This window comes from Notolepis coatsorum, assembly GCF_963971535.1.
Source record: "Notolepis coatsorum genome assembly, chromosome: 4".
NCBI lineage: Eukaryota > Metazoa > Chordata > Actinopteri > Aulopiformes > Paralepididae > Notolepis > Notolepis coatsorum.
In genome coordinates this window covers 26121210-26144444 of record NC_140168.1, presented here as the reverse complement: position 1 = coordinate 26144444, position 23235 = coordinate 26121210, and the positions used below count along the sequence as shown (strand labels likewise).

The following is a 23235-nucleotide window of genomic DNA, read 5'->3' as shown; positions in this document are numbered from 1 at the left end:
GGCCAATCAGGCCTACCCGGAAGTCACTTACTGTTGCGGAACCGGTACACGCGTCCCGGTTCCACTGAGTAGACGATAAAGTAGAAAGAAAATGTTAACTGTTGTGGGCAATAATCTAATAATAATTAGGTATCGCAAGAAGAATGAGTTGGAACCAACATATCAAAAGTACTGGTATGGTGCTTTAACCTCTTATGCCCTAGCCATATTTTCTGAAAATTGTTCTTGGTATCTAGGGACATCTATGGACCTCAGGGAATGTATTCCCAGTGTCCGAAATATTGTGTATGTTACAATGCTTGAGTAAATTGTAATGAACCAAAGGAGAACATAAATTATTATTAATATTATATATATTTTTTTTCATCTTTGATGGTGAATAACACCAGACATGAAAAAAGCCACTGAGCTCTCATTCAGTACCTTCTTGAGATCAAGTGTAAAAAAAATCTAACCAAATGAATAAAGGGCATTCTTTAAGAAGAACCAACATGTCAAAAAGACTGGTATGGTCCTTTAAGAAGAATGACTTGGAACCAACATGTCAAAAAGACTGCTATGGTCCTTTAACAGCTTTCACAACCAGGGGAACAACCAGAAATAATTGTATTTTGATAGCGGGAGAGGAAGAGCAACATCAGTTCAGAGAAGAGGAGAGACGCAGAGCAGTGACGCAGAGCAGTAGGGTCAGGGAATGTGCGCCAGTCACACGGCTACGAAAAAACTAAACTAAATCAGGACTGAGCCCAGCCCAAATCAATTCTCATAAATGAAGGCCCAACCCAGTCTGAGTTTGTTGGCCCCAAGTTGTAAATAAAAAGCAGGAGCTGTGAGATCAGGGTAGGTGCTGTGAGATCAGGGTAGGTGCTGTGAGATCAGGGTAGGTGCTGTGAGATCAGGGTAGGGGCTGAGAGATCAGGGTAGGTGCTGTGAGATCAGGGTAGGGGCTGAGAGATCAGGGTAGGTGCTGTGAGATCAGGGTAGGGGCTGTGAGATCAGGGTAGCGGCTGTGAGATCAGGGTAGGGGCTGTGAGATCAGGGTAGGGGCTGTGAGATCAGGGTAGGGGCTGTGAGATCAGGGTAGGTGCTGTGAGATCAGGGTAGGTGCTGTGAGATCAGGGTAGGGGCTGTGAGATCAGGGTAGGTGCTGTAAGATCAGGGTAGGGGCTGTGAGATCAGGGTAGGGGCTGTGAGATCAGGGTAGGGGCTGTAAGATCAGGGTAGGTGCTGTGAGATCAGGGTAGGTGCTGTGAGATCAGGGTAGGGGCTGTGAGATCAGGGTAGGTGCTGTAAGATCAGGGTAGGGGCTGTGAGATCAGGGTAGGGGCTGTGAGATCAGGGTAGGTGCTGTAAGATCAGGGTTAGAGGCTGTGAGATCAGGGTTAGAGGCTGTGAGATCAGGGTAGGTGCTGTGAGATCAGGGTAGGTGCTGTGAGATCAGGGTAGGTGCTGTGAGATCAGGGTAGGTGCTGTAAGATCAGGGTTAGAGGCTGTGAGATCAGGGTTAGAGGCTGTAAGATCAGGGTAGGTGCTGTGAGATCAGGGTAGGTGCTGTGAGATCAGGGTAGGTGCTGTGAGATCAGGGTAGGGGCTGTGAGATCAGGGTAGGTGCTGTGAGATCAGGGTAGGTGCTGTGAGATCAGGGTAGGTGCTGTGAGATCAGGGTAGGTGCTGTGAGATCAGGGTAGGTGCTGTGAGATCAGGGTAGGTGCTGTGAGATCAGGGTAGGTGCTGTGAGATCAGGGTAGGTGCTGTGAGATCTGTTTAGGTGCTGTGAGATCAGGGTAGGAGCTGTGAGATCAGGGTAGGAGCTGTGAGATCAGGGTAGGTGCTGTGAGATCAGGGTAGGGGCTGTGAGATCAGGGTAGGTGCTGTGAGATCAGGGTAGGTGCTGTGAGATCAGGGTAGGTGCTGTGAGATCAGGGTAGGTGCTGTGAGATCAGGGTAGGTGCTGTGAGATCAGGGTAGGTGCTGTGAGATCAGGGTAGGGGCTGTAAGATCAGGGTAGGAGCTGTGAGATCAGGGTAGGTGCTGTGAGATCAGGGTAGGTGCTGTGAGATCAGGGTAGGTGCTGTGAGATCAGGGTAGGTGCTGTGAGATCAGGGTAGGGTCTATAATAAAGACTCTATAGTATGCGTACCGTGGCAGGGAGGTGCTGAGCTGGAGGCGAGGTAGGGAGGGGATGACTTCAACGAAACAGCCGCTGGTCTTCACACTGGGCAGGCCCTCCAAGAGACAGTCACTGGTAACACCAAACACAGATGTGTGGTATCCTGGGGAATAGAAGAAGATAGTAGTAATATAGATGCCAGGATGGGGATGAGCAGCGGAACAGTCTACTGTATCTGTGCTGCTGAGGAAAAGGACCTCCAAGATAAGGTGTTAATAATAATAATAATAATATATAATATGTATCTACACTCTGGGTGTGATAAAGACAGACACTGTAACAAACCACGGTGAGGCTGGCTGGCATTAAGATCCAATCTGGGTGATCCGATCACAAGTGGACAGCTCTAAGTACAGACGTCAGTTGAGTAGGCAGTCTCTCAAGTGGCCCAGTGTGCATTTGTGTTCACACTGCTAATAGAACGTGGCCATAATGCGACCCAGACCACCTCTGAATGTGGTTCGAGAATGGATGGTGCATCACACTGAATAACCTGCTGGCCAGTTTCATTATAATGTTATGCACTGCTTGTCTTGATTCTCTCTCGGTTAAATAATTGAAAGGTTAATAAATACATATTTATTTTTTATGTATATGCTCGATATTGGCTTTTTTACCGATACCGATATACCGATATTGTCCAACTCTTAATTTCCAATACCGATATCAACCGATACCGATATATGCAGGGTTCCCCCCCCCCAAAAAACTGAATAATTTCAAGTAATTAACGTTATATATCTCTTGTCGTGTAATTAACACAACATTATGCATACTTTGACAATAAATAAAATAATAATTTCTTCTTACTTGCTTGCCTAGGTAAATAAAGGTTAAATAAATCGGTTAAAAACCGATACCGATATTTTCCGATATCACATTTTTATGCCAATATCGGACATCCCTAATTTGAATGGATATATAATATAGCCTATATGGGCGTTTTGACATCATGGATGAAGTGAAATTTGAGAACCAACTGGAGATGAGAAATAGGAGGAAGACAGAAGAGCAGAGACTTTCACCTTCTCCGTGTTCAGCATAGAATTATATAGAACTAGGTTGATGGCCACGACTCCAGAAGACATGAAGCAGTTGACTAGGCGGTCCTTGACCCAAGACGCATTTGCCTACATACTGTTAACAGAATGTGGTCATATTGCGCCAAGACAACCTCCCAATGTGGACTCAACTCTCAATGCGTCCTCAAGCGCTTCGGGCAGTCCTTTGTGCCGGTGGCAATCAGGCTCCACAACCAGGCAGGGGCAGGACGGGCTAACTGGGTTGTGGACTGTAACCAATTCATTATTTAACATCACGATTGGACTTGTTTCTTTTCTTTTCTTCCAGTCACCACTTTTAGCTCTATTTTAGCCCTATTTTAGCTCTTCTTTTTAGCCCTATGTATTTGTCCATCTTTGTTTTTAACACATACTAAATAAGTGTAGTTTCTATTGACCGTTTTTAAATTGCTGTTATGCTGTGATGGACATCTGAATCTCCCCTCGGGGATAAATAAAGGTTTTCAAATCAAATCAAAATCAAAAATGCGTCTCGGGCGCATGCATTCCCACCTGTATACTTAAGAGCTTAACTTGTGATGGGATCACCCAGATTGGATCTAAGCACCAGGTGGGAACGGGGTCGGTGAAGCATGTGAAGCACTTCAAAAACCTTTCTTCAATTAGTTGAGAGAAAAATACCTTCAAAGAGTTTCATCCAATTACCCAACTCTCAAGTTCAAGAATGACAGGTGCTCATTCATCTTATATGAACGGGAGGAGCGAATACAGAGCAGTTCGCTGGACCCCTGCTGATCTTTTCACAGAGGATGGAATGGAATCCATAACACTAGCTGGCCTTTTACACTTTTTAACAAAGCACATAACCAAGCCATATCTCTAAGCTAGGCTTGCCGCGGTAGTTCCTCTGTGTTCAGGCATCCGCCAAGTACATTACTTGTCCACGGCCCCCCTTACCGTTTCTTTATAGAAATAAAACCCATTTAGTTCATTTTCCCATATCAGTACACACACACACATTCATCAAATAAAAGAAAACTCTCATTTGTAAAATACTAAGGGCTAGATCCACAAAGAATGGATTGCACGGAGCAAGTTGCACCCTTACTTAAAATTCATTATGAATTGAAAATGGGGGACCCTGATGTAAACAAGACGAAAGTCTTTCTCTGGTCTGCATCCCCTTAACAATTGTGTGTATTGAGCCGTACTGTATTGTACCCATTCTGGAATCTGTTAATAAAACTTTCATTCAATCAATCAATCTGCACGGCGAATACTTAGTCAGACAACATTATATTAAAATGAATGTGTCGGCGTGGACAGCAGATCTAGTAGCTTACAGAGTAGCTTAAGTTTCACTTTCATTTAGAGTAGATTTAACTGAATGAGAGAGAGGAGGCTCTAGAGACGACAGTGACGTCTTAAACCCGGCAGCAGCTTGACAGGAAGAAAATTGAGGGAAGGTATTACTGTCCGTTGGTTTATTTTTTAATTAGAACATAACGTCAACTCTGTCTGTCCAACAAATGGATACTAGTCATTGAAAATGTATTAAAAAAACAGATGCAGACGGACAGACACAGCGGATAAATATGGGTATATCAAACTATGATAAAGTGTCAAAAGACAGGAGCGAAGAGAAGAAATCCTTCTAATAATGCCATAAGGTTTTTTCCATGTAAGGCCTTCATCAACAATGACACCTAAGAATTTAGCATGTGACACCTGTTTAATTTCAATATCATTAATATGTCATTTAGAGTCCTGTTTTGAATATTTGTAGTTTTTATTTCTGAAAATCATATAATTAGATTTATTGACATTTAATGAAAGCCTATTCATCTGAAACCATCTTGAGGTTTGTGGAAGTATAGAATTTGCATCGAGTCTTGAAAAAGAGGGGTCGTCTTACATTCGGACCAGTACATTCAACCCCTTTCTTTTTTCTTTTTTTTTTTAAATTGTCTTTTTCCCCCTCCTTTTTCAGTTTTTCTCCCCTCCCAATGTTAGTCGCTATGCCAATTCACAATCCCCTTCCTGGTCGTTGCGCACTCTACCCCCTACCGTCGGTCCGGGAGGGCGGAGACTATCATATGCTTCCTCCGACACATGTGTACCCAGCCCACCGCTTCTTTTCACCTGGCAGCGCAGACTCTCACTGGGAGAGTGTAACGTGTGGAAGGTCACACTACCTCTCCTAGATCCTTCCCTTGCTGTGCAGGCGCCCAGACCGAACTGTAGGAGTCGCTGTTTGCAACGACCAGGACCCACCCCACCGGCTTTCCCACCCGCTGACACTGCCAATTGTGTCAGTATGGACGGTCGGCCAACCCGGAGGCACCACAGCTGGATTCGATCCCACTGTCTCTGCGGTGGTAGACAGACGCTTAGTCCGCTGCGCTACCCAGCCGCCCCATTCAACCCCTTTCTAAGAAGGAATTCACATCTTCCATTGTAATTTAGAAATATAACACAACACAGCACTTTGAACAAAGAAAGATGTACATCATACACACAAGTCATAGCAAGTTTGTCCAATTAATCATCATGTCAACAAATAAATAAAGCAGAGCAATAGAGCAGCCGAACAGCTGGCCTCACCGTTGACAGTGATGTTGCCTGCGGTGCGTGGGACCCCGACCAGAGTGACAGGGTACAGACCAGACTCTGCAGGGAGGGACAAGGCAGCAGGTAGGGACTCAAACTCCACCCCGGAGGTCAGCAAACCCTGGTGGTCAGAGAAGAACACAACAGGGCACAACATCAGCCTTGCTTGTCTAACGCTGGGATCCCATTGCCTGTGTCAAAAAAAGTATTTTTTTTTCTTTTTCTTTTTAACCAACCAGTTTTCATTCATTACCTGAATGGAAGAGCAAGGAGGAGTGAGGAGCAGAGAGGAGTGAGGAGCAGAGAGGAGTGAGGAGTGAGGAGCAGAGAGGAGTGAGGAGCAGAGAGGAGCAGAGAGGAGTGAGGAGCAGAGAAGAGGGGTGAGGAGTGAGGAGCAGAGAGGAGTGAGGAGCAGAGAGGAGTGAGGAGAGAGGAGTGAGGAGCAGAGAGGAGTGAGGAGCAGAGAGGAGTGAGGAGTGAGGAGCAGAGAGGAGTGAGGAGCAGAGAGGAGCAGAGAGGAGTGAGGAGTGAGGAGCAGAGAGGAGTGAGGAGCAGAGAGGAGTGAGGAGCAGAGAGGAGTGAGGAGCAGAGAGGAGTGAGGAGCAGAGAGGAGTGAGGAGCAGAGAGGAGTGAGGAGAGAGGAGTGAGGAGCAGAGAGGAGTGAGGAGCAGAGAGGAGTGAGGAGCAGAGAGGAGTGAGGAGCAGAGAGGAGTGAGGAGCAGAGAGGAGTGAGGAGCAGAGAGGAGGAGTGAGGAGTGAGGAGCAGAGAGGAGTGAGGAGCAGAGAGGAGTGAGGAGCAGAGAGGAGTGAGGAGGAGTGAGGAGAGAGGAGGAGTGAGGAGTGAGGAGCAGAGAGGAGTGAGGAGCAGAGAGGAGTGAGGAGCAGAGAGGAGTGAGGAGTGAGGAGCAGAGAGGAGTGAGGAGCAGAGAGGAGTGAGGAGGAGTGAGGAGCAGAGAGGAGTGAGGAGTGAGGAGCAGAGAGGAGTGAGGAGCAGAGAGGAGTGAGGAGTGAGGAGCAGAGAGGAGTGAGGAGAGAGGAGCAGAGAGGAGTGAGGAGCAGAGAGGAGTGAGGAGCAGAGAGGAGTGAGGAGCAGAGAGGAGCAGAGAGGAGTGAGGAGCAGAGAGGAGTGAGGAGCAGAGAGGAGTGAGGAGCAGAGAGGAGCAGAGAGGAGTGAGGAGCAGAGAGGAGCAGAGAGGAGTGAGGAGCAGAGAGGAGTGAGGAGCAGAGAGGAGTGAGGAGCAGAGAGGAGTGAGGAGCAGAGAGGAGTGAGGAGCAGAGAGGAGTGAGGAGCAGTGAGGAGTGAGGAGCAGTGAGGAGCAGAGAGGAGAGAGGAGTGAGGAGCAGAGAGGAGTGAGGAGCAGTGAGGAGGAGTGAGGAGAGAGGAGCAGAGAGGAGTGAGGAGCAGAGAGGAGTGAGGAGCAGAGAGGAGTGAGGAGCAGAGAGGAGCAGAGAGGAGTGAGGAGCAGAGAGGAGGGGTGAGGAGTGAGGAGCAGAGAGGAGTGAGGAGCAGAGAGGCGTGACCAAAGTGAGTATATTGTTAAGATAAGATGTTGCTTTTTTGCATTTTTTCTCCCACCTTTCGTAAGAGCGAACACCAATCGGAGAGCAGATCAACATGTACAGCATCAGCCATGATTACTTTTTGTTCCATTTGAACTGATTGTTAACTTTAGGCTAAAGTGTAGGGGGCAGGGCAAACATAGACCAATGAAAGCAGATATCCCTCCATTATTCCTATTATTATTCCTACAATATTACACCATTACAAACTATTACACCATTACAAACTATTACAAACTATTACAAATTATTACAAATTATTACACAGTATTACAGTAGTATACACGATTACACTATTGGATGGAATACACCTTTAAAACTATTTGGGTGGAATAAACCTTTCAAACAATTTGTGTGGAATAACCCTTTAACTTTAAGTTCATTGACACCTGCCATAAGTCTCTACGACAAATGGTTCATGAGATATGAAAGGGGGTGAGGCTAATTGCAATGGACAATGATGGAAAATGTATTAATAAATGTTTTTTTAAATGCAGGTATTTCAATGACAATAGGTTCACTATGGCACGTTGTAAACAGGTGCGATTGATTGATTGATTTGATTGAATACTTTATTTTGACACAATCAGCGAGAAAGCTGATTACCAACAAACCTGTGTAGTATCGCCCTCTTGAGTTCAAAAGGTGTAACTTCATACTTGTAACTGAGGGGTACAATTCCCTGACTGTATTACTAGATATGATACTTACTACCACTACCTTTGTACTTAATATTCGGCCACCCAGTACACGGCATAAATATATTATCATAAACACTCTCACGTAGATGAAACGGATCCAACACAAATGTACGAAGTCGAAACAGGTCTTTATTTCTACACAGCGATGGTGTGTAGAACAAGCACTTAATCACTTAATTACATTTATGAATTGAAATAGTATGCACTTTTATGGCAAAGAGTATTCGTCGGTATATCAATAGAGAATGTCCAATCTCTGAAGGCGCAGGTGGTAAATATACGACCTGGAATAGTTAAGGAATAACAGCAATGATACTTTAATGATTATATACTAGATACACTAGAGGGGGTTAATCCGGTCGCTTGTAAGCCGACAGGAGTAGGAGGGGGGGGGGGGGGGGTAGAATCCGGCTGCCTCGTCCGGCCAAGGGTATCCCAGGTGAACCCACTGTAGTGCCGTTCAATGCGCCGGCGATCCTTGGACCACAGATGAAAGCAGGTGGACTCTTTGTGGGCCGGCTCTCTCCGGTCCACGGGGGAGAGACGTGAAGCGACCTCGTCTTGCAGAGCGTCTCCTCACCTTGCGTCCTCTCCAGGGGGGGGGGGTTCCAACACACGGCAGTGTCGGGGGTCTTTATCCATGGAATAATCAAAGTATACAAAGCATAATCCGTGCCTGGGAAGGCGGGCTGTCGTCGGTAGAATAATCCGGTATACAGGTCCACTCGCTCGTCGGCTCTGGGGCTCCTCGGGTGCAGCTTCACATGGGGTCAACCACCCTGGGTAAGCAGCCAGTTCTCTGCCCGAAACGATGGGGTACTGACTACGGTAGTATTCTCACCGCACGAAGCACTATATATTAACAGACTATTATTAGCTTAATAGACTACGTCCAACTCGACGATATAGTGCCAAATATGACTATTCAAATATTAATATACACGATGTCTCAATACCGATGGTAGGTGTTGAAAGCTACACTTTACAGTAGGCGAACTTGGCCTTACTCCCACACGTGGCGTCGCGGGGAGGCTTTACGTCTGTGACTCTATTGGAGGGTAAGAAACTGGACTGAAAAGAAAGTCCTACTTTAGTAGCGCAGTATATATACGCACTATGAACAAATAGTCCCATTAGTGGTGCGGTAGCCAGATTCCTACGCGGAACTAGGACTTGTTCGTACATGTGGAGCGGTACGTTTGAACTGGGTCTGAGGGGTATGGCAGCCTGGCACCAAGGTCTCGACCAATAGTAGAATGGAGACTATTGTGGGATGTTCAGTAGGCTAGAATGGATATTCAATGCATATTGTACAAGGAATATACAAGGGATATCAGGGAATATTAGAGAATATACAAATACAATTAAATATATATATATAAATAAATATATATATTCGGTTTAATCTGGCCCTTCACAACAGCCACTCCCTGAATAGGTCCCAGACCTAATCAGTTAAACAGAGACAGATTAATCGCGTTGTCTATTTACACATAAGGGTTTGCTGTAGGGGTCAGTCAACTTCACAAAGTCATAGGGTTGTAGGGTCATGGTCATCATCGATTGTGTCTAGGAGTCGAGGCAGTTCTATGAGCCTTGCCACGGGACGGGTGTAAGTGCGACCCTGGACGAGCACTTCAGCTGCTCGGACCTTGCCGTCGGCACCGGTGATCACTTTGCTTACGCGGCCGGCCGGCCACATAGCTCTGGGCAGTGATTGATCGATAATCATGACGACTGTTCCTTCTGTCAAATTGTCTCTCTCCTTTACCCACTTCTGGCGGGTCTGTAGAGACGGTAAGTAGTGCAGTAGGAAACTGTTCCAAAACTTGTCGGCTAATACTTGGCTGTACCTCCACATTCGTCGGCCGTTCGCTTCTTCAGGCCGGTACATTGTCTGGGGTAATGCAGGATCTAGCCGCCCCATCAGGAGTGTGTTGGGGGTAACTGGGTCGATATCCGCCACATCACTGGAGACATATCCGAGGGGCTTCGAGTTAAGTACTCCCTCAATCTCCGTGAGGACTGTCATTAGGACTTCTTCCGCCACAGTCTGGGCCCCAAGTACTGCGTACAGGGCTGTCTTTATGGAGCGCACTTCTCGTTCCCAAGTGCCACCGAAGTGGGGTGCGTTTGGGGGGTTGAATTGGAAATCAACCTGTGCTGGAGCGAGGTGGGTCTTAAGTTCTGGGCCCATAGCTTGGAAGCTCTCTCTCAGCTCTCTTTCGCCGCCTTTGAAGTTTGTCCCATGATCGGACAATAGGGTAGACGGTCTTCCTTTCCGTGATGTGAATCTTCGGAAGGCCATAAGGAATGAGTCTGTGCTTATGGTCGGGAGAAGCTCGATGTGTATCGCTCTGGTGGTCATGCATTTGAATACAATACCCCACCGCTTCTCGGTTCCTCTTCCTTTCTTTATGTGCAGCGGGCCAAAGCAGTCCATACCCGTTGAGTGGAATGGCTTGTCACCGATTCGGAGGCGATATGGAGGAAGGTCAGCCATCCTTGGTATGCTGGGCTGCGCGCGCCACTTGCGGCAGTCTAGACATGTTCGCTGGAAGCGTCGTACCGCCTCTCTTCCTTGTAGGATCCAGTAACGACGTCTGATTTCCGCGAAGACTCTTTCTGCTCCTGCGTGATGTACATCCTCATCGTATTTCTTTATAATCAGCTCTGTGACCTTGTGTCGGCTGTTCAATACGATCGGGTATTTAATGTCATCCGGTAGATTGGGGGCTCTGCGTAGGCGACCACCCACTCTGATGAGGGTATGAGCGTCGCTCTCGGGGGCCAGGTGAATTAATCTGCTGTCGGATGGGACGGGCTTTCCTCCCTGTAGACAGGCCAATTCATCGGGGAACGAGTCTCTCTGGGCTCGCTGCAGTAGAAGCAATTCTGCTTCCTCGTAGTTAGCTGCTGACATATCAGCGGGGGACTTGCACTCCGGGTGGTACCGCAGGAATGTTCTTTGTTGTGCACTCTCTATGGACGTGCAATCGTCTATGTTAGGGTCGGTGGAGGCTACGGTGCTCAATCCACAGAACACAGACTTCTTATTTTCCACCTCCTCTGGACTTGCTTCCCTCGGGATAGGCATGGGCCACTGTCCTTCCGGGAGTCTTAGGAATGCGGGGCCGTCACTGTAGACATTGCGACGGGTGAGGTCATCCAGGGGCATCCCCCGGGTGATGACGTCAGCTGGGTTCTGTTTTGTATCAACGTAGCGCCACTCTGTTTCTCCGGTTAACTCTTCGGTTAAGTCTTGAATCTCGGTGACTCTGACTCCCACGAAGACCTTGTACTTGCATGAGTCCGATTTGGTCCAGGCGAGTACCGTCGTGGAATCTGACCACAGGATTGTTCTAGACACCGGTATGGTGAGCTCACGTTGGATGAGCGTGGCTAGGTGCGCTCCGGCTAGGGCTGCGCAGAGCTCTAGACGTGGGGTAGATTGTTGCTTGCGTGGGGCTATTCTCGAGCGGGCGAGGACAAATGCTGTGTAGATCTCTCCCCCCTGGTCTTGGGCCCGCAAGTAGGCTACTGATCCGTATGCGACCTCTGAGGCGTCACTGAAGACGTGTAAGTCCATTTTACATGTCTCTGGCCTCACCGTGGGTGGGAAGTAGCTTCGGCGCATATTAACGCCTGGGAGTGAGTGGAGCTCCATCTCCCACTCTCTCCAGGTGGATGCAAGGTGTGCGGGAATGGGGTCGTCCCAGCCCTGGTCCTTGTCCCACAATGCTCGTACAATCATTTTTGCCCTGGTGGTGTACGGTAGAATACATCCTAGCGGGTCATATTGTCGGGCGAGTGTTGTGTACACACTCCGTCTGGTGGTCGGCGCCGCCGCCGGCCTTCCCTGCTCCGTAGTCAGGGGCTTGTGTCTGTAGTGAAGCGAATCTGTTTTGAATCGCCACACCAATCCCAGGGTCATCTCCTGGGCTTCTCCCGGGATTGTAGCCATCCAGGTCTCGCTGCTGGCTGCCTTGTCCTCGGAGGAGAGGCTGCGCAGTACTTGCGGATCGCTGCTGGCCCACTGCCTGAGATCAAAGCCGCCTTTGATCAATGAGGCGCGGAGTTTAATCAGGAGAGCCTCGGCTTCTTCCTGGGTTGAAAGGCTTTGTAGACAGTTGTCTACGTAGAAGCTGTTCTTTACGCTGTGTCGGACCTCTTCGTCCGCTGCTGGGTCCTCTGCTACATGTTTCTGTAGTGCAAATGTCGCACAGCAGGGGCTGCACGTCGTTCCGAAGGGGAGGACTTCCCATTGGTAGATGGCTGGGTGCTCATCTCCTGGCTTCTCTCTCCATAGGAACCGTAACAGGGGCTTGTCCGCCTCTACTAATCTCACCTGCAGGAACATTCCTTTAATGTCCCCGCTGATGGCCACCTTTTCCTGGCGGAAGCGGAGTAGAACGCCGAGTAGGGAGGGGCCGAGTGTGGGACCGGGCAGTAACTCTTTATTCAGATTTTGGGATCCGATCTGGTAGCTGCAGTTAAATACTATGCGGTCTTTACCGTTGTGATGGACCTTGTGGTGGGGCACGTACCACGATTCAGTGGTCTGGTCAGCCTCTTTAATGTCCATCTTTGTGACGTGTCCCGCTGTGATGAGCTTCTCAATCTCAGCGCGGTATACACTCTCTTGGGCGGGGTTCTTGGCTAAGCGCCGCTCCGTGTTCAGCAGGTACCGTTCTGTGGCGTCTGTCTTGGCGTGGAAAGTAGGCATTCCTTCTCGCCGCAGGAGTGGCGTGGCGTATCTCAACACGCCGTTGACCGGGACTCTCTTGGTCCCTGTCTCGAGGAGGTGAATTGCGTAAATGTCATCTTTAGAGCGAATGTCTTTCTTTCCGTTCTTAAAGGGCATTTGTTCCAAGGTCCATAGCCGCTCTACGTGTTGCAGGAGTGCGGTTTCTCCCTCTGTGACTCGGGAGTGGAGACATCTAGTGGCTGTACTTCGGTTGAGAGATTTGGCGAGCGGGCCTTGGAGAGTCCATCCCAAACGGGTCTTGACTGCTGCAGGACAGCCTCGGGGTCCGGTATGAACCCGGTCTATCGGGACAATGAGGTCTGCATGGTCGGAGCCTATCAACAGGGTCGGCATAGCATTGTCTATGAGCGGGATCGGTAACTTGCGCAGATGTGCATATTTCTCCATCAGCTTGGCGACGGGGTATGTGTACCGCGACAGTCCTATTTCTTGGCTGGTGAAAGCGTCTGCAATCTGGTACCGTCGCTCAGGCTGGCCGCTTGCTGCGATAGAGAATGAGACATTCTCGCCCTTTATCGTCTTCAAATCTCGTCTTATTGTCCGAATTGTCATTTGGGTTTCGCTTCCCCGCAGCCCTAGCTGGGCCGCAGCGGAGGCGAGCAGCAGGGTCTTCTCTGACCCGTCATCGAGGACGGCGTAAGTGTCCAGGACTTTATTCTGGTAGCTTAGTGTCACACGCACTACTTTTAGGAGTACTCGGGCTCCACTGCTGCTGGCGGGATCGATGTACATGACGCTCGCTTTGCGGCTGGATGGTGCAGGTGAAGGGCGCCGTCTGTTACTGTCGTGAAGTATGTCCAGATGGGCTCCATCGCACTTGGTGCACCTTTTCTTTAAGCGGCATTCGGCTGCCATGTGTGAGCGCGCACAGCGAAAACAGCGCTTGTTGGACTTTATCCATTGACCTGCTTCCTCCGCGTTCAGCTTGGGGAAGGAGTCACATTGCGCTAGCCAGTGTTCTTTCTCACAGTAGGGGCACACTATCTTCCACTTCTCCGTTCTGGAGGGGGTACTGTGGCTCCTGCTGCTCGGTACTGACTCCGATTGGTGCATCACAGTCACCGATCTTCTTCCATCATTTAGTCGTCTGGTTCCTTCTCTGGAGCCAGGGGTGCTCCGTCCGAATGTATCTAGCCGTAGGCTGCTGACTTCTCTCGCCAGGAAGTCTGCTAGATCGAGGAGGTTCGGTTCGGGGCCATTCGGGTCTCTGTGGTCCCTCTGCCGCCTAAAGCGCTCCTGACGAGCGGGCGGCAGCTTCTCCAGAATCCTTTCCACATTTGAGTTGGCGTAAAGTTCATGCCTCCCCTTCTCTCTTTGCGCTCCCAACATCCCTACCAGGGACTGCACTCTGATGGACAGGTCGTCCAGTGCTCGATTGTCTATTGCTGGGGGTAAGCGGTCGATGTGTCGGATCTCCTGGATCACGTAATCCCATATGCGCCCATACCTCTGGTCCAATGCTACCAGCGCTGCTGTGTATGGGGTGGTGGAAGTCGCGTAGGCGAGCGCTATATTATGTGCGCGGGGTACCTTTAAGTGCTTCAGTAGGATGGCGTATTTGTGGCGTTCATCCAATACATCCACCAACATGGTCTCCAGACACATGCGGAGTTCTGTATACTGGGCCCGGTTCTCTTGGGTGAAGTCGGGTACCATAGGCGTGCCAATGTATGACGCTGACTGTGGATACATCGGCGAGCGTTGGGGGAGAGGCCTCCTAGGCGAGTCTCCTCCCGCTCCTTGGTATGGGCTGGTACCGGCCGTGTACCATGGCCCGCTTGTCCAGGTGCTGTTCCTCGGTGCGGGTCGTGCGTCGTGCTCACCCGGGTATAGAGTCGGGGGTCTGTAGCGCAGCTCCGCGGGAGTATAGCCTGGGCTGTACCGGGCCTCCTGGTCCGGTAGAGTACTGTGCTGTCTTCGGGCGTGGTTCTCCTCCTCTTCCTCTTCGTCTTCAGTTAGGTCATCCAGTGCTTGTCTCTGGTTTAGCCTCTCCACAGGATATGCTGCTCCTTCCCGGTTGCTAGGTCTCGCTTGGACCGGTGGGGGGAGGTGGTCTGTGGGGGGTATAGACCTCGTCTGTTGGTCAAGTTCAGGGTTGTTTACTCGGCTAGGGGATGCCGCCCTGGAGGTGTGTCTAGACGAGTTCCTGGAGCCTCTGGCGGAGGGAGAGGGTGTTGTCCGTCTGATCAGCTGTTCTATTAGTTGCGACTGCTGTCTGTCGCGCGCTGCGTCCCGTTGAGCACCGGCTCGTTCTCGGGCCACATTCTCTTCCATCTGAATGCGTCTTATTTCTAGACGTATCTGCTCGTGTTCGCTTCGCTGCTGGATCTGCAGTCGGTCGCGTTCAGCAGCGGCGTTCAGGCTGATGAGGAAGGCCTGCTGTAGGGTCCTCTCTGCCTCGCTGGGAGAAGGCGGTTGTATAGGGGAGCCTTCCCTCGGGGTACTCCTTGCGGAGCCTTGGAGTTCTATCTCCACGGTGCTCTCCCCGTCTTCTTCCGTGCCGAGTTCTCTCTCGGTAGCGTTGTATTCCTCCCGGGACTCATCGGGGACTACTTCTTCAGTACTGGCGGGGTGTGAAGTCATGTCTGGTTCCCACTGGTCCCCACCGTGAACTTGGTCAGTTACATTAGAGCCCGTAGGGGCCTCTATGGTCGGGGTAGTCTGGGCGTTGGGGTTAGACATACTTTTACTTTCTAGTTTTACCGCGTTTACTGTTAGTAGAAGACTAGGTTGTTGACTGACAGCGTAAGCCTCTAAGTACTGAGGGAGCCGTCGTTCGCGCTGCGGGCGTTGGTTAGGAGGATCGTTTCGTGGAGTGTTCATCATAGGCCATTTCAATATTAATAACACTATATTAATATTACACTAATTACCCTCCGGCTCGAAGGACCAATTGTAACTGAGGGGTACAATTCCCTGACTGTATTACTAGATATGATACTTACTACCACTACCTTTGTACTTAATATTCGGCCACCCAGTACACGGCATAAATATATTATCATAAACACTCTCACGTAGATGAAACGGATCCAACACAAATGTACGAAGTCGAAACAGGTCTTTATTTCTACACAGCGATGGTGTGTAGAACAAGCACTTAATCACTTAATTACATTTATGAATTGAAATAGTATGCACTTTTATGGCAAAGAGTATTCGTCGGTATATCAATAGAGAATGTCCAATCTTTGAAGGCGCAGGTGGTAAATATACGACCTGGAATAGTTAAGGAATAACAGCAATGATACTTTAATGATTATATACTAGATACACTAGAGGGGGTTAATCCGGTCGCTTGTAAGCCGACAGGAGTAGGAGGGGGGGGGGGGTAGAATCCGGCTGCCTCGTCCGGCCAAGGGTATCCCAGGTGAACCCACTGTAGTGCCGTTCAATGCGCCGGCGATCCTTGGACCACAGATGAAAGCAGGTGGACTCTTTGTGGGCCGGCTCTCTCCGGTCCACGGGGGAGAGACGTGAAGCGACCTAGTCTTGCAGAGCGTCTCCTCACCTTGCGTCCTCTCCAGGGGGGGGGGTTCCAACACACGGCAGTGTCGGGGGTCTTTATCCATGGAATAATCAAAGTATACAAAGCATAATCCGTGCCTGGGAAGGCGGGCTGTCGTCGGTAGAATAATCCGGTATACAGGTCCACTCGCTCGTCGGCTCTGGGGCTCCTCGGGTGCAGCTTCACATGGGGTCAACCACCCTGGGTAAGCAGCCAGTTCTCTGCCCGAAACGATGGGGTACTGACTACGGTAGTATTCTCACCGCACGAAGCACTATATATTAACAGACTATTATTAGCTTAATAGACTACGTCCAACTCGACGATATAGTGCCAAATATGACTATTCAAATATTAATATACACGATGTCTCAATACCGATGGTAGGCGAACTTGGCCTTACTCCCACACGTGGCGTCGCGGGGAGGCTTTACGTCTGTGACTCTATTGGAGGGTAAGAAACTGGACTGAAAAGAAAGTCCTACTTTAGTAGCGCAGTATATATACGCACTATGAACAAATAGTCCCATTAGTGGTGCGGTAGCCAGATTCCTACGCGGAACTAGGACTTGTTCGTACATGTGGAGCGGTACGTTTGAACTGGGTCTGAGGGGTATGGCAGCCTGGCACCAAGGTCTCGACCAATAGTAGAATGGAGACTATTGTGGGATGTTCAGTAGGCTAGAATGGATATTCAATGCATATTGTACAAGGAATATACAAGGGATATCAGGGAATATTAGAGAATATACAAATACAATTAAATATATATATATAAATAAATATATATATTCGGTTTAATCTGGCCCTTCACAACAATACTGAATATGTATTTCAATGGACAAATATATTCAAATAAACTACTTGTTGTTGACTGATGGGAAAAACATTCCAGAATCCAGGTCCCTGGTCTGCCTATGAGCAATGTCTCGTCCAAATCAGCCCCCCTGTAGTTTGCGAGATTAGTTGCGGACAGAGTTCGCACACAGAAAGACTCGCATGAGACAATAAAGAGGAAGCCACAAGATGTGCGGAGGAATTTAGCCAGAATAAGGATGTACTCAAGTCAAATATAGACTTAGTTAACACAGGTTTATTTAGCTCAGACAGAGTATCTGAGCTATAAGTACAGATAGATCAAGAGTTATTGCTGGATGACTCCAGGAGAGACACAGGCCTAGTAATCCCCCCAAAGAGCTCCTAGAAAACCTTGGTCTTTATAGTGAGAGGAAAGGATTCTCAAAGCAGGTCTGTATGTGTTTGCAAAATGTCAGAATTAATTTGAATTCAGGACAACTTTATTTATTTTTTGTGATATTTTTTTTATAATTTTGTAAAAAAGAAAAAAAGGACATACAAAACATTCACATTAGGTAGGGGGAAAAAAGAAAGAAATCATAAAAAACACATTCCTTTTTAAGAAGATGACATTTTCTTATCAAATGTTGTAACATTTAGCTACACCCTACACTGACGGAACATGGAGCCTGCATATCCAAGCCCCAAGCTAATCCAATACAGATCAATCATGCTTTCAGGCATATTTCCATAATCACTATTGTGTATCAATAAGTCTGTATTTCAAGTGTACACATAGTTCTCTACAGTCTTGATGGCAAAACACCCCCCCGGCAAACTTAATTTTTTAAACTAAATCGAGCCGCTATAATTAATCAGATACTCCCCAAATCAAATGAGACACACATAATGGTGGCATCTCTGTTCCTCCCGCCGACAACCAGAGTGATGCGCAGTCGCCTGGGTGTCCAGTGGACTAGAGGTAGCGGCTCTCTCGACTGTTCCACGTGCAGTAATCCATCATCCTAATCTGCCCATGATATCCCCGAGATGAAAGCGATCTCCCGCCGCGTCACGGCCATTTCCCATGGAGAAAATTGCTCTTGTTCACGCCGTGAGTGAGGAGCCGTGGGAACGGGGAGCCGTGACGCCGCAAACATGTCGAGAGGAGATTGAAAAAGAGCTTCTATACGCGTCTCACAACAAGGGGGCGCCGGGTCGGGAGAGAGCGGTATCCTATAGCAGCTCAAAGGCAACATCCCATAATGCTCGCCCGGTATTTATACCTACCTACCGCTGTCTGCAGCCCTACACTGTAATCATAGTAATCATAATCATCTTAACTACTCACCCATATACTCTGTATGAGAGCATGTCGTGTGTGTCATATATGTTATGATGAATTGAAAATGGGGGACCCTGATGTAAACAAGACGAAAGTCTTTCTCTGGTCTGCATCCCCTTAACAATTATATGTATTGAGCTGTACTGTACTGTACCCATTCTGCAATCTGTTAATAAAGTTTTCAATCAATCAATCAATCAATGCTGTATATACCACATATTTACATCTATATTCTTATACCACGTGTATATATATATACGTATTTGTCTGAATATACCTGCATATAACCCCTCAATATGCTTACTTATACACCTGCATATAACCCATAGCTCTGTATGATAGCATGTACAAATGCTGTATATATATATATTTATTTATTCATTCTCACCACATATATATCTATCCACGCCTGTCTAAATTTTACCTGCACATAGTCCTTTTACATATCTGTAGATACTATATCTACATCTGTACATATCCTACCCTTACTAGTTACTCTGCTGGCCAGTATGACTTACTACCATAGTGTCTTCGCACCTGTATCCCTGTACATATTATACTACAACTCTGTACATAGTACATCTGATTAGCACAACACTCAGTAGTACCCAGTTTAACCACCTGTACATTGTACATTGGTAAATGGCTGCTTTTTTTATATAGCGCTTTTATCCAAAGCGCTTTACAATTTGATCCTCACATTTTACCCATTCACTCACACATTCACACACCGACGGCGGAGGCGACCATGCAAGGTGTCCACCTGCTCATCGGGAGCAATTAGGGGTTAAGTGTCTTGCTCAAGGACACATCGACACGCTGCCTCTATATTGCTGTTGCACTTTACTGTTACATTTGCACTCTGGTTGGATGCCAAACCTATTTTCGTTGTACTGTACTTGTGCTGTGTATATATATATATATATATATAATGACAATACATTCTAATCTAATCTGTACAATTGTACATTTTCTTGGGTGACTTCTATAGTAATGTCCTTATCTCTACCATCTGTCAGCACCACCTCTCTATCTGTGAGCACCACTTCTCTGTCTGTCAGCACCACCTCTCTGTCTGTCAGCACCACCTCTCTATCTGTCAGCACCACCTCTCCTCTATCTGTGAGCACCACCTCTCTATCTGTCAGCACCACCTCTCTATCTGTGAGCAGCACCTCTCTATCTGTCAGCACCACCTCTCTGTCTGTGAGCACCACCTCTCTATCTGTCAGCACCACCTCTCTGTCTGTGAGCACCACCTCTCTATCTGTGAGCACCACCTCTCTGTCTGTCAGCACCACCTCTCTGTCTGTCAGCACCACCTCTCTATCTGTCAGCACCACCTCTCTGTCTGTGAGCACCACCTCTCTATCTGTGAGCACCACCTTTCTATCTGTCAGCACCACCTCTCCTCTGTCTGTGAGCACCACCTCTCTGTCTGTGAGCACCACCTCTCTATCTGTCAGCACCACCTCTCTATCTGTGAGCACCACCTCTCTATCTGTCAGCACCACCTCTCTGTCTGTGAGCACCACCTCTCTATCTGTGAGCACCACCTCTCTATCTGTCAGCACCACCTCTCTGTCTGTCAGCACCACCTCTCTATCTGTCAGCACCACCTCTCTGTCTGTCAGCACCACCTCTCTGTCTGTCAGCACCACCTCTCTATCTGTCAGCACCACCTCTCTATCTGTCAGCACCACCTCTCTGTCTGTCAGCACCACCTCTCTATCTGTGAGCACCACCTCTCTATCTGTCAGCACCACTTCTCTATCTGTCAGCACCACCTCTCCTCTATCTGTGAGCACCACCTCTCTATCTGTGAGCACCACCTCTCTATCTGTCAGCACCACCTCTCTATCTGTGAGCACCACCTCTCTATCTGTCAGCACCACCTCTGTCTGTGAGCACCACCTCTCTATCTGTCAGCACCACCTCTCTATCTGTCAGCACCACCTCTCTATCTGTCAGCACCACCTCTCTGTCTGTGAGCACCACCTCTCTATCTGTCAGCACCACCTCTCTATCTGTGAGCACCACCTCTCTATCTGTGAGCACCACCTCTCTATCTGTGAGCACCACCTCTCTATCTGTGAGCACCACCTCTCTATCTGTGAGCACCACCTCTCTATCTGTGAGCACCACCTCTCTATCTGTGAGCACCACCTCTCTGTCTGTCAGCACCACCTCTCTATCTGTGAGCACCACCTCTCTGTCTGTCAGCACCCCTCTATCTGTCAGCACCACCTCTCTATCTGTCAGCACCACCTCTCTATCTGTGAGCACCACCTCTCTATCTGTCAGCACCACCTCTCTATCTGTCAGCACCACCTCTCTATCTGTCAGCACCACCTCTCTGTCTGTGAGCACCTCTCCTCTATCTGTGAGCACCACCTCTCCTCTATCTGTCAGCAGCACCTCTCTGTCTGTGAGCACCACCTCTCTGTCTGTCAGCACCACCTCTCTGTCTGTCAGCACCACCTCTCTGTCTGTCAGCACCACCTCTCTGTCTGTCAGCACCACCTCTCTATCTGTGAGCACCACCTCTCTATCTGTCAGCACCACCTCTCTGTCTGTCAGCACCACCTCTCTATCTGTGAGCACCACCTCTCCTCTGTCTGTGAGCAGCACCTCTCTATCTGTCAGCACCACCTCTCTATCTGTCAGCACCCCTCTATCTGTGAGCACCACCTCTCTATCTGTCAGCACCACCTCTCTGTCTGTGAGCACCACCTCTCTATCTGTGAGCACCACCTCTCTGTCTGTGAGCACCACCTCTCTGTCTGTCAGCACCACCTCTCTATCTGTGAGCACCACCTCTCTATCTGTGAGCAGCACCCCTATATCTGTGAGCACCACCTCTCTATCTGTGAGCACCACCTCTTTGTCTGTCAGCACCACCTCTCTATCTGTGAGCAGCACCTCTCTGTCTGTGAGCACCACATAAACATGGACCCTACTGGCCTGGGTTGCATCTACATACAGTGGCTGGTCACTGTGTAGCGGTGGGGCCTGGGGGGGGGGGGGGTGACGTAACACGCGGCGTATCAATTCCAAGCTGCAGACAGACGCTACCTCACTGGAGAGAGGGAAGGTCGTGCCGAGCCCCCAGAGGTGCCGCCGCCGCGGTGATTTAAACCTGTGTGGTTTCTACTCAAGGACAGATTACACAACACTTCATCGGGTAACACAGCTGAGGTATCAATGGTAACCTATTGGAAACAATTAATTTGCATTCAGCCTTGAAAAGGTTAATTGGCCCCGTTCGGTTTACAATAACGATCGGCCCCTCTCTACTCTGCACAGTTAAGAGCCAGTGGGACTTGGTGACCTCACTGTACATCCTGGAGGGTATCTACTATTTTTAACCCCTTTGCTTTGCTTTGAATTATAATGGTGTGTATAATGACGTTATTTTGATACCATACCGATATATAACTAGTGCTTTCATCTGATACTAATAAAATATGTGTACACAGACGGGTTAGACGTAGTATACTACCGAATTCACATAATTTAGCTTACATCAAAATGCCAACACTTAACCAGACCAGCAAATCATCCTACTGTGTCAATCAGGGACGATTCATCCTAATGTGTCAATCAGGGACGATTCATCCTAATGTGTCAATCAGGGACAATTCATCCTAATGTGTCAATCAGGGACGATTCATCCTAATGTGTCAATCAGGGACGATTCATCCTAATGTGTCAATCAGAATCAGTAGGAGTCATCCTACTCATTGTCATTTACTGAAGATAATTTATTCATCTAAAATTGTGAGTCACTCATCCACTAAGACTGACAATGATTTGAATGAAACACTAAAACAAAGACAGCCCTCATGGATTCATTATATATATATCCTCCCACCAACAAAGAAATCTCACCTTGTCAAGGCGTATTTATTTGCCTAATATATATATATTAGTCAAATAAATACGCCTTGACATGGTGAGATTTTCTTTGTTTGTGGGAGGATGGCGAGACGGGGTGGGGTGGGGTGGGGGGACTGGACGTTTACCCCCTGTTAAAATGAAAGGGGTGAGCAAGTGCACCACTTGAATAGAAAATCGATAAAGCACAAAGCAAAGCTGGGTATTACAGCTTAAGTCGTGTGGCGACTAAAAAGGAGGGCCATGGAAACTGCAGGGTCACCTTGGTGACGGGGAGAGATGGGGACGTGCCCTTGTACGTGCGTGTGTGTGTGTCTGAGGGGCGGGTCCATGTGTGTGTACGTTGTATGTTATTATAGGCAGTGTAATATAGTAAAACTACTATTGTGAGTAGTTTTATAGCGTTATAGTAGCACAGTTACAACACAGAAACGTATGTTAAGTATAATTTTTTATTTTATTTTTTTATCTTTTTCCCCCTCATTTTTTCCTCCGATTTTCTCCCATCCCAATGTTAGTCGTTATGCCAATTCCCAATCCCCTTCCTGGTCACTGCACACTTACCCCCCACAGTCGGTCTGGGAGAGTAGAGGCTACCACGTGCTTCCTCCGACACACGTCCAGCCAATCAACCGCTTCTTTTCACCTGGCAGCGCGGATTCTCACTGAGAGGGCGTAGCGTGTGGAAGGATCACACTATCCCACTTAGATCCTATCCGCGCTTAGCAGGCACCCCGACCGAACTGTAGGAGTCGCTGTTTACAACGACCCGGACCCACCCCGCCAGCTTCTCCCACCCTCTAATACAGCCAATTGTATTAGTGTGAACGGCCAGCCAAGCTGGTGACAACCCCGG

General features: G+C 48.5%; 1 protein-coding gene across 1 annotated transcript in view; it reads right to left on the bottom strand.

Moving 5' to 3' along the window:
* The window catches only part of trappc9 (trafficking protein particle complex subunit 9), a 698770-nt gene that overhangs the window by 542437 nt on the left and 133098 nt on the right, over positions 1-23235 (bottom strand). The window contains exons 13-14 of the mRNA XM_084311886.1: positions 5797-5923; positions 2141-2273 (exon numbers count right to left, since the gene is read on the bottom strand). Of these exons, the coding sequence (XP_084168012.1) occupies positions 2141-2273; positions 5797-5923 (260 nt within the window). The remainder of the gene's footprint in view (positions 1-2140; positions 2274-5796; positions 5924-23235) is intronic.